Raw genomic sequence first — 12478 nt, 5'->3', positions numbered from 1 at the left:
GTATTATTGGCTTGGTCAGTGTCTTTGTGGGTTTTGGTTCTTTTGCTGTCGTAAGGACCTTACAAATAAAATAACTGCACACCTTAGAACGTTCATAAACCATCAGATTCAAGCATTCAACAGCCCCATAGTATAAGCACTTATAATGAATAGGGACTGTAGATTTCAGTATTCAAATCAGACCCTTAAACTCTATGAAATGTTGTTTAAGTGACTTGTTTGCTATATATAAGTCTTCTGAAGCCACAAAGAAGAGATTCAAAACTGTAAAGGTTGTTACTCGCTAATCTTGTCAGAACTCAAGAATCAGATCTGTCTGAAAGCATCATGCCAGACAGATTTTGTGAACTGGATCAAACATCAGTTCATTGAAAAGCTCTTAATGTGATGTGTTTACTAAATCTCCACTTCTCTCATAAACCCGTGACTGTGCCAGGGAGAGCTTAGGTGGCCACTTTCAGGAAGTAATGACTTAAAATTATAGTCTGTGAGCAGACAAAGCTACAGTATCTCATGGCTTTAGATTTGGGATATGGTGTTGTATACTACAGACTTTAATGATGCTTTTTAAAATCATTTTGGAGCTTCATAGCCTCAGTTCCCATTCACGTTCAATTGTGAGTGGCCAGGGTGTTCTTCAAGAAATTCATCTTTTGTGTTCCACAGAAGAAAAAGAAAGTCTTGCCAGTTCAGAACAGTGAGCAAATAATGTCATTTTTTGGTGGTTTGGTCAAGTTGGTCGAACTGTTTAACCACTTCAAGCTGTGGTTTGCAGTGATTAACTAGCAACTAACATCTGTTAGTCCAGCTGATCATCCTCCTAAACCAGCTTGAACCAGTTCTGACTAGCTTGAAACCTTCTACCAGCTACTATGAAGACATATTTTTGGATTTTTCAGCAGGAAGACCTACATACTTCAGAGATGTTTGAATATAGTGTGCATGTATGTAGATTCACCAACCAACAGCTGGCATACAGTGCAATTATTATCTGTTCACCTGAGTAGGGATGCACCAGCTGTCCGTAAGTTCTTACTTAAGTGAAAGAGGCTAACTAGTAACTACTGGCTAGTTTGTAACTAACTCTATACTTTATTTTGTTGCACCATTTGTTCATTAACACTTCAGTATATGACCAATTCTCACTATTAACTAGTTGTGTATTATTAACATATTGGCTGTTTATTAGTACTTAGAAAGCATTTATTCTACATAACCATATTCTACATCCCTAATCCTAACCAATATCTAAACGTAATAACTACCTAACTAACTATTAATAAGCAGAAAATTAGGAGTTTATTGAGGCAAAAGTCGAAGTTAATGGTTTGTTAATAGCGAGAATTGGACCTTAAAATAAAGTGTGACCATTTGTTTTTATGCCAGAGCGTAACTAGTAGGTCATCAGTTCTCTGAAAAGTAATGCGTAGTCAGATAATGCAAAAGTTTACCTTCAGTGATCCAATAGCAGCCTTCAAATGCATGAGAAGAACCTGTTTTGAAATGTTGCGAATTTCAGTTTATACTTGATTCTGACTTCTTTTGTCTCATGCAATTAACGGTAAAATATTTACATTTTCATTGAAATACTACACTGCTTAACCATGAATAACATAATAGGTATTTTTCTATGTAAATAACATTTGGAAACTGTATTTGAAATGAATAAAGATCAATAAATAAATACCAAATGATACAAAAACACAAGAAATGACACATATTATGATTGATTTTATTTGACATGCACAAAACGGGTCCGATTCCCGTAGAGATGCACTGTTTCATGTCGAAGACGTGCTAATAAAGTAATTCGTACTGTAGAGTTACGTTTCAGATAAGTTAAATGGTGCAACAAAAATATTTAGTAAGTTGTAACTTAGTTCAACTTTACATCAACACTAGGCTAAGTTGTAACTTACGAACAGCTGGTACAACTGACGACTGGCCCCTTGTGTGTTACATGTAAGCATGTAGGTCATGGTGTTACGGTAGAGTGAGTCATTTGCTTACAGTAGGAGTGGAAGGAGAACTTCACTGAGAGATGTAAACAGTTGCTTTTAGCCAAAACAAATTTACTACAGGCACAGTCCACCTGGAAAAACCAAGTGCTTAAGGGTGTAGTGGTGATACTTCATGACTTGTTCTTTACTGGTTCCTTATTTGAACCAGCAACCGTCCTATTACAAGCCCTGAGCTTTGACTGCTGCACCATAAATGACACAATGCGAGTAGATCTGCTGTGCGTATAAATGCTGTAGAGTATTTTGGAGTGCTGTCAGGTTAGTGGGGCAGCGTGTGTGGGTGGAGAGTCAGTGTGTAGATGCGTGATGTGTGGGTGGAAACATTGAAAGCGCTATTTCAGGAAGACATGGAGCGGCCTGTGAAACACGCTGACAGCAGACTCTGGATCAGACCTGTTCACCTCAACGCTAGTTGGACACATGGTGCACAAAAATGACCACACTGCAAATCTCTGGACATTCTACAGCCAAACACACTTCTGCTGCTGTTGATAACTCTGCAAACTCTCTCTCTCTGTGTGTGTGCTCGTAAAGTGGTGTAAGACAAAGGTCTCATTTCCCATGATCTCAATATAGAATCCCCATTCAGTTTGGCCACAACCCTCTCTCTCTCGCGCGCGCGCGTTTTCTCTCTATGCCTGTCTCAATCTTTTCAGTGATTGTCCTCTCCAGAGGCACAGTGGAAAATGTGATGTATTTTCCCTGGATTTAAAACATGTGGTTCCCTTCTGGCTGCCTCTCAATTCAGAAACGCCCAACTTTATATTGTTGTTGCCTCAAATGCAAACAGTGTTTTCAAAGTTCATATGCTTTAAGGTGCAGTCACATTAGCAAAATTTTGGTGAAATTTTTGACAAAGTAATAATAAATTCTGGTATCATTTATTCGCATTCATGCCGCTTGAAACTCCTATGACTTCCTTTAGTGGAACACAAATGGAAAAATAATTTTTGAAGAATATCCTGATCACTCTTTTGTTAGTGTAATCAAATTTAGGATTAGGATTAGGGAACCGGATAAATCCAATTTGTGAAAAAAAATCTGACTTAAATGTCAATTTTTTCATGATTCTGACATCTCCCATAAACTCTCCTCAACATGGCAATACGAGTAAAGGTCGATGTCAAAATGTGAATAATGACTGTTCCTCACACAATGCTTTCATATGATGTCAGAAGACTTGGATTTATAATGCACAATGTCAGCTTTTATGGTTCTTTTTTGTCTTTTTTGTTCATTATATTGAAAGAGTGACCTGGATATTCTTCAGTTTTCTTCATATTTACCATTTGTTTTCTGCAGAAGAAGAAAGTCAGGTTTGGAATGACATGAAGGAGAGTAAACAATGACAGAGTTTCCATTTTTGGGTGAACTAGTCCCATAAGTTTCGAATTTTGTTGCCATTTCATTCATTAGTAGTACCTCAGTCACCTTTGTTCTTCATGGCACCTGTGCCATAAATATATGAAGACAAAATAGTTAGTTAATATCTCACATTTTCCATGATTCGGTGATTCCTGCCTTTGTGTATTTGTTCAATACCAGTGTGTGTTGCTCAGTGCCAACCCCCATCATATTGTGAAGACAAAACATTTCCATTTACCCCCTAAAGGATTGTTGTAGATCACATGAGCACTGTAACGCTTACAGCAACTACTCAAAATGAAAAAAGGCCCATCTGTGATGTCAGTGCCATCATATCTCACGTTCTACAGTCAGACAAGCCTGGATAAATGGAGAATGTCTACAACCATTTAAACCGACTCAGTTGCGCAAGCAGTTTAGTAAGAATATGTTTGTGTAGCTGAACTGCTTAAAGGCAGAGTAAGTGATTTCTGGTAGCCAATGTTGATATTTGAAATCACCAAAACAAACACGGCCCTACCCCAAAAGGGTCTTGCCCCTATTTTGATAGCTCCGCCCCACATATACATACGCAACCCAGGGAACGATTAGTTCTGTGAAACAAAGCAAAACCAATGTTACACCGTGTCTACGGACGTGAGCGGCGCGGCGCAACAAATCCCCGACAGAAAACTGCTGCCGGGTTCTATTTATGACGTGCTGACACAAATTTCAAATGGTTTTCAACGGTCGTTTGATCGCGTCCGGTGTAGGCAGACTTTAGCTGTTGTAGACACTGTGTTACTCACCTATTGAGAAGAAACAAAGCAACCTCGGCGTCCGATCGTAGGCCTCCGCTCCTTGAGTTCTCTCCAGCACTGGAAAGCTGATCCAATATTTTACACGGGTCCTACTTCTTGCCTTGTCGTTCCGCAGACGTTTTCCTCTTTTGTTTTTTTATCCGCCATCTCTATCTTTCTGTCGCTCGGCTCGGCTAATGTCCGTCCCATGCACTGAAAGCTCTCTCCTCCACATCACGAGTAGACACGCCCCTTATTGCTGATTGGCTACACGTTTGTTTTGCTATTCGGCCCGAATCAGTTTTCTAAAGTGTTTTTGAAAAATCACATACCCTGCCTTTAAGAAGATTCAACAACAAATGACCTCCCTCTTGTTCTCTCTCTTCTTTCATTGTAGGGCTGGAAGGGCTCCCCCTCATGGCAGGGTCAAAGACTACTGTGTTCACCCGCTGCGACAGAAGGTGAGTGGTCATGTTCATGCTCTGTTTATTTGTGTTTATTTGAACACATGCAAATGCGTGTGAGTATTTGCATCACTGAGCCATCACTAGGGCTCTGCCATGAATACCTTCCTTTGGGTCTCGGAAACATGTTTTTCATTCGGTTTTCTTCAGAAAATTCTTTATTAAAGAGTTCAAAGCCTTGAACCAAACTGGCCAGTACCGAGAAACATACAGTATACACTACAAATAATGGCTTGAAGTCAATATTTGAGAATCTGGGAGAAAAGACAAAGTGACAAAATACAAGAATATGTACTGAACATCCTTAATGTAATTGGTATACTTAACTGTGTCAGTTGTAAGTGCAATCAGATGTTTGAGTATGGGTTTATTACTGTCATTTATGCTGTAACATTACAATATCCCATATTAACCAATATTAGGTGGATGGCTAGCTAATGTTAGTCGGCACTACCTAAAAAAGCTGTAGAGACTAAATCAATTGCCATTTCCTTAGTAACAGTGGATTATATTCTATATAAACAATTATATTTATGCATTTGGCAGATGCTTTTATCTAAAGTGATAGATTGCTTACCCTTGGAATTGAACCTATGGCCTTGGCATTGTTAGTGCCACGCTCTATAGTTTGAGCTACAGGATGGCTATTTTATATATTGTATGAAATATAGTTGAGTGAAGAAGTTCACTAACAATTTGACAACTAAACACAAGTATTAAGTAAATCAATAATTTGCTGATAGTCTTGGAAAGTTTGCATGCTGTCACTGTAAATCTATTTTCTTACTGACATTTTGAATGGCATTTTTCCTTCTGGGACCGTAATGCTGATCAATGCGTTTCTTGTAAAATCAGATGTGGGGGATTTCTACTTATTATCTTCGGCGCAATAGCTTTCGATCGCTCAGAAAATGACAAAAACAAACCAGCAACATTGTATTTACCATTGCAGGTGTTCGATTGCCAACAAAGAAACCTCCTAGCGACTGCAAATAAGAATAAAGGATGCTGTACAATGCTAGCATTGCTCTGCAGGGTGTCCTTGGCATTAAGAGAAATTATACCCAGCAGGTCAGGAGAGGTGAACACACAGACAGGAGAATGAATGCACACTGTCGAGAGAGAGAGTGATTTCCTTTGCCGTGGATTTTGATAGCGTTTCCTCTGTAACAGTTGGATCATGACATGCTGCAGCAGAGCAGCTGATTCAAGCTTTTAATGCTGTCTGTGATGTACGTTACTTTAGTTGGCTCACTGAGGACTCCGTGCACATACATCCTGACCAGTGTTGAGGAAGATAACTGTAACCTGCCAGACTACAAGCTACTCCCAATCTAATAGTTCAACTACAATCAAGCCATTTTTGTTTGCTACTCTGCAGTTTGCAAACAAAATTGCCTTATTTAAGCTATTTAAAGGGGCAATGTCTTTTTAATTACAGAACATCAAAAATCGGTGCAGCATGATCTCAATTAGGGTTGATATTAAGCTCAATTAATTGCATCTTACTAGACCACATACTCTCAATACAACTAATAAAACAGATAAGATCTTGGGTGATCATTGTAATAAAACCTTTGAATGAAGCGATTTGCTAAAATTAATCAGACTTCCAATATTAAAGTTAGTTTGATTTAATATTTTCCCTGATGTAATTCCCTGAAACTCATCCTGAATGAAATTTTTGTCCCAAATTCCATTTTTTTGTCCCAAATTCTATTAAAATTATTTAAAAATTCTATTTACATTTTTCTGGATTCTGTTTTTAATGGTTTAATTACTTTTTAATAATCCAAAAGAATGTATAAATAATTGAATTCATTAACTTTAACACTTCTAAATGCTTATTTATTTAGAAATTAATAGGGCTCTATGAAATTTAGAAATTCTATGAATTATTTTTTTCTGGATTATATGTTTTATAATTTATTACAAATTATCATAAAATGAACATTTTTGGCAAACAAAGTGTTGTACAACAGAGGTTTACAGTTTAAATTAAAACATGGATGAAAAGTTGTGTGATATTGGGACGTTCCTTAAAAAACTTTTTTATTATTGTAATCATTCATTTGAGAAGCATATTGTACTGCTGTACAATAGTAATATATATATATATATATATATATATTTGCAATAATGTCTTAAACCAGGCTATTTTCGCAGCTTGTAGAGAAGACATTTTGTGAGCGTCTGTGTGTATCGATAGTTTTATCAAATGAAATGGTGAAATGCCCATGAAGTGACTCTCAGAACAGCTCTAGAGATGAAGCTCATGTTGAGTGTCTGGATTCCCTCCCTGTTTTCCGCATAGCAAAACTCGTAGGGCCCTAATAAAACTACAGCCCTGCATATGGCACTGATACTCTATGTCAATCATATATCATATATATAATCATATATATGGCAAATACTCTTTGTCACAGTGCCAGAGCCGCTGTCCTATCTGGGACTGTCCTGCTCAGTTCTAAGTGAACGGCAGTTCTGAGACAAAAATATTGGCTCTGCACTGGCTCCTTTAACCTGCTGGTCTCAAACCAGGAACTCATTCTGGTGAAACTGATGCAAAACAAAGCGAGATCGCATAAAACTAGTTTGCTCCCATTATAATCACTGAAGCTGTCTACACTGGAAAAGCCTGATGTGCTGATGCGACGTGTGTTCAGCTGACAGACATCCAGTTCATATATCACATACTTTATTTTCCCAATCCCAGTTTATTTTCACGGTCCTCCTCAGACTCATTAGGCATAACGACTGAAGTAATGAGGCAGTATATAAATGGGATGCCGCAAGCCCTTTGGCGTATACAGCTTACGAAGATCAGTTCTCAATCAGAGCTGTACCATCTACAGGACAGCTCGAAACAGCAGGATATGCACTGACACTAAACTGTGATGTACAGCGACGTCCACTGACTCCACAGTGGCCGGGTTGTTGTTCGCTCAAGAGAGAGCATTCCTAACTCAGGCTGGACAGTTCTAATGCTGCAGTAGTCTGATGAATTCTCCCATCGTTCAACAGGACCCTGTGGTTCCCGCATACTGTCATTCCAACACTGCCCCCTGCTGGCAATCTACCCATTCACTGTCCACATAAGTCTCTTACACGTTCCTGTACACACTCTCAGCAGACAGTATCTTTCTTTTGCCATTTAAATGTACTTGATGAGTCTGAGGAATTTCAATTAATTGCTAGTGAGTTCTAACTGGGCTGCATTGTTACTATACATAAAAATCCTGTGTAATTTGGTCCCTACACCTCTAATGGGCATTTCTTCGGTCATGTGTCCGCAGACGTTACAGTGGCGTATCAGAATGGCTTGCCGGTGATCTCCGTACGTCTGCCGTCCCGACGAGAACGCTGCCAGTTCACCCTCAAACCCTTGAGCGACACGGTGGGTGTTCTCCTTCAGCAGCTGCAGGCGGAGGACAGGGGCATCGATAGAGTCGCCATCTACTCTGCAGGTAGAGTACAACGCACACTCCACATCAAGATCTCTGAAATCTCAATCGAAATATAGATAACAGTCAAGTTTTTGTCTAACCTTTTGCTGAAGCTTTCACAGATGAACACTATTTATGGTGTTTACACGACAGTTGTTGTCATTTATTCACCCATATGACATTCTTAACCTGTCTTTTCTCCATGGATGAATGAAAGTGGATGGTGATTCATTCTGCCAAGCTCAAAGAGGACAAAAAGTTAGTCCATACTACTCGTGCTTTAATGATTTCTGTTCCATATGACTTCATGAAGCGCAGTAGTGCCATGTAAGTATGTAGTATGGACGGGTTGTGGTGCTGTTTTGTCGTCTTGGAGCTTGGCAGTTATAAATCACCTTCTACTTCTATGGATGGCAAATCAGTTTTGGACATTGCGTCTAATATCTTGACTTCTGTTAAACACACATTCAGAAGTTCTGTTCAAAAAGTTTGGGATTGGTAAAATTTAAAAACTTTTTTGTTTTTTGTTTTTAACTGCTGACCAATAATTTATTATTACAAAATAGTATTACAATTTAAAGTGACTGTTTTCTGTTTTAATATATTTTAAAATGTATTTTATTCCTGTGATGCAAAGCTGAATTTTCAGCATCATTACTCCAGATTTCAGTGTCACATGATCCTTCAGAAATCATTCTAATATCCTGATTTGCTGCTCAAGAAACATTTATTATTATCATCATTGTTGATAACCGTTGTGCTGCTTAATATTTTCGTGGAAATCGTTTTATGTGTGTGTGTGTGTGTGTGTGTGTGTGTGTGTGGTAAATAGACATTTTTAAAAGAACACCTTTTATTTGAAATAGAAATCTATTTGAAATAGAAATATCTAAATCTTTACTGTTGCATCAATTGAATGTACTTTTGCTCAATAAAAGTATGAATTGATTTTTAAAAAATCTTACCTGACCACAAACTTTTGAATGGTAGTATACAGATAATACAATGATAACAGCTTTACTTTTTGGGTGACTTATCCCTTTAAGAATATTCAGCGTAGCATTGCGCATGTAAACACATTCATTGTTCTCAGCTCTAGGGGCAAAATTAAATTCAAATTTAAGTTATTAACAAATTCTTTTGTAGTTTAATCCACAAATTGCATATGAACGTGTGGCTGTTTAATTGATAGTACATCTTATAATCTAATTGAGGAACAAGAATCATTTGTACTCTGTGCAAACTGCATATCTGCTCTGTTTCAAGCTCAATTATTCCCGTGTGAGAGGCACTTGAGCTTTCTCTCGCCTGTCTTTATCTCTCTCTGTTTCACCTCAGATTGGAAAATGCTTCTTTTCCTGATGAGCGTACTTAACGCAGAGCAGGAAACCTTTGTGATAAGCATTTAGATTGGCTCTTGTATTACATAACCGTTTCAGTGAGAGGATTGCGTTCCCATAATTTCCCTCTGTGTCTCTCCTTCTGTCTCTATAGATGGAGCAAGAATAGCGTCCTCTACAGGGATTGACATTTTACTTATGGACAGCTTTAAGCTAGTCATTAATGACACAACATACGTGGTGCAGCCGCCTAGGAGAGGTGAGTGTGCCTGTTGCATTGTGGGTTATTATGTGCAAGACTTTGCAGAGGCCCAGCAGAGTTTTTGATATTTTTTTGGCGTCCTTTGCAGATCTGCTACCGCACGAGGAAGCAGAACGACTGAACGATGTCAAGCTCTTGGTGCAGCAGCTGTACACCACCCTGCGCATAGAAGATCATCAGCTCACCAAAGAGAGAGAGCTGATTGGACGACTGGAGGACCTCAACTCTCAGATCCAGCCCTTGGAGAAGGTGAGCTGTTTAGATTAATGTCACCAAAACACCTGACCAATTTAATCTCCTCAAACTTTTAATTAATATATTTATTTATTTATTTTTTGTCTATTTTGCACCAAAATACCATAGACATGTCTGGTGCAAATAGTTTTTACTTCAGAGAAATTTACATACCCTTGAATCTTAATGCTGTGTGTCATTTCCTGGATGATTCACGACTGTCTTACTGTTTTGTGATAGTTGTTCATGAGTCCTGTGTTGGTCCTGAGCAGCTCAACTGCCTGCTGTTCTTCAGAAAAATCCCCCAGCTCCTGCACATTCTTTGGTTTTCCAGCATCTTCTGCATATTTGAACCCTTTCCAAAAGTGACTGTATGATTTTGAGATCCATATTTTCACACTGAGGGCAACTGAGGGACTCATACACAGCTATTACAAAAGGTGGAAACATTTTCTGATGCTCAAGAAGGCAACACAATGCATTAAGAGTCTGGGGGGTGTAAACTTTTGAACAGGGTGATGATGTGTAAATTTTTCTTATTTTGTTTAAAGATCATATATTTTTTTCATTTGGTACTGCACTTAAGAAGCTACATAAATACTTAAATGTTTCCCAGAAGACAAAATAAGTGCAATTTACCATGATCATCCAATTCAAAAAGTTTACACCCCCCAGCTCTTAATGCATTGTGTTGCCTTCTTGAGCATCATTACATGTTTTCACCTTATATAATAGTTATGTATGAGTCCCCCAATTGTCCTCCATGTGAAAAGATGGATCTCAAAATCATACAGTCACTTTTGGAAAGGGTTTAAATATGCAGAAGATGCTGGAAAACCAAAGAATGTGCAGGAGCTGGGGGATTTTTCTGAAGAACAGCAGGCAGTTGAACTGCTCAGGACCAACAAGGGACTCATGAACAACTATCACAAAACAGTAAGACAGTCGTGAATCATCCAGGAAATGACACACAGCATTAAGATTCAAGGGTATGTAAATTTCTCTGAAGTAAAAACTATTTGCACCAGACATGTCTATGGTATTTTGGTGCAAAATAGACAAAAAATAAATAAATAAATATATTAATTAAAAGTTTGAGGAGATTAAATTGGTCAGGTGTTTTGGTGACATTAATCTAAACAGCTCACCTTCTCCAAGGGCTGGATCTGAGAGTTGAGGTCCTCCAGTCGTCCAATCAGCTCTCTCTCTTTGGTGAGCTGATGATCTTCTATGCGCAGGGTGGTGTACAGCTGCTGCACCAAGAGCTTGACATCGTTCAGTCGTTCTGCTTCCTCGTGCGGTAGCAGATCTGCAAAGGACGCCAAAAAAATATCAAAAACTCTGCTGGGCCTCTGCAAAGTCTTGCACATAATAACCCACAATGCAACAGGCACACTCACCTCTCCTAGGCGGCTGCACCACGTATGTTGTGTCATTAATGACTAGCTTAAAGCTGTCCATAAGTAAAATGTCAATCCCTGTAGAGGACGCTATTCTTGCTCCATCTATAGAGACAGAAGGAGAGACACAGAGGGAAATTATGGGAACGCAATCCTCTCACTGAAACGGTTATGTAATACAAGAGCCAATCTAAATGCTTATCACAAAGGTTTCCTGCTCTGCGTTAAGTACGCTCATCAGGAAAAGAAGCATTTTCCAATCTGAGGTGAAACAGAGAGAGATAAAGACAGGCGAGAGAAAGCTCAAGTGCCTCTCACACGGGAATAATTGAGCTTGAAACAGAGCAGATATGCAGTTTGCACAGAGTACTAATGATTCTTGTTCCTCAATTAGATTAGAAGATGTACGATCAATTAAACATGTCAGAGAAAGCCACACGCTCATCTGCGACTTGTGGCTTAAACCACAAAAGAATTTGCTAATAACTTCAATTTGAATTTCATTTTGCCCCCAGAGCTGAGAACAATGAATGTGTTTGAATGTGCACTGACTATTCTTAAAGGGATAGTTCACCAAAAAAATGAAAACTCTGTTATCATTGTGTTATTTGTATACTACTACCGCTGGGGTCAGTAAGACATGAAGAAAATCACAACTGTCATGTAAACACCATAAACATCTGGGAAAGCTTCAGCAAAAGGTTAAACCAAAACTTGACTGTCTTCTAGATTTGGCTTTAGATTTCGGCGATCTTGTGTTGTGCTCTACCTGTAGAGTAGATGGTGACTCTATCGATGCCCCTGTCCTCCGCCTGCAGCTGCTGAAGGAGAACACCCACCGTGTCGCTCAAGGGTTTGAGGGTGAACTGGCAGCGTTCTCGTCGGGACGGCAGACGTACGGAGATCACCGGCAAGCCATTCTGATACACCACTGTAACGTCTGCAGACACATAAATGGCCATTAGATGTATAGTAACCAAATGTACGGCAATAGTGCAGTCCAATTAGAGCTCACTAGCAATTAATTATTACTACCAAAAACTAGTCTGTCTCAGTTTGTGTCATTCCAGACAGACTGGATGATGATCAGATCAGATCTCTGTGTGGAGCACTGGCTGCTGACATACAAAAATCTCACTGGATTATTACAATTAATGGCCAAATGAA

At 38.9% G+C, this 12478-nt stretch overlaps 1 protein-coding gene and 1 long non-coding RNA gene across 2 annotated transcripts in view; one reads left to right on the top strand and one right to left on the bottom strand.

The window, feature by feature from the left end:
- Window positions 1-1009: 1009 nt before the first annotated feature.
- LOC107717848 (calcium uniporter protein, mitochondrial-like) overlaps window positions 1010-12478 on the top strand; it is a 19449-nt gene continuing 7980 nt past the window's right edge. The window contains exons 1-5 of the mRNA XM_016524729.1: window positions 1010-1024; window positions 4563-4626; window positions 7926-8096; window positions 9570-9674; window positions 9766-9926. Coding sequence (XP_016380215.1) covers window positions 1010-1024; window positions 4563-4626; window positions 7926-8096; window positions 9570-9674; window positions 9766-9926 — 516 coding nt within the window. The remainder of the gene's footprint in view (window positions 1025-4562; window positions 4627-7925; window positions 8097-9569; window positions 9675-9765; window positions 9927-12478) is intronic.
- On the bottom strand, window positions 11064-12230 carry LOC107717827 (uncharacterized). Its single transcript, XR_001637347.1, has 3 exons — window positions 12081-12230; window positions 11312-11416; window positions 11064-11220 (listed from the first exon to the last, which is right to left on the bottom strand). It is a non-coding gene; the product is annotated as an uncharacterized LOC107717827 (long non-coding RNA).

This window comes from Sinocyclocheilus rhinocerous, unplaced genomic scaffold, assembly GCF_001515625.1.
Source record: "Sinocyclocheilus rhinocerous isolate Xijiao unplaced genomic scaffold, SAMN03320098_v1.1 scaffold780, whole genome shotgun sequence".
NCBI classification, from domain to species: Eukaryota; Metazoa; Chordata; class Actinopteri; order Cypriniformes; family Cyprinidae; genus Sinocyclocheilus; species Sinocyclocheilus rhinocerous.
The sequence above is the reverse complement of the archived record's forward strand: the minus strand, read 5'-3'. Positions and strand labels throughout refer to the sequence as shown.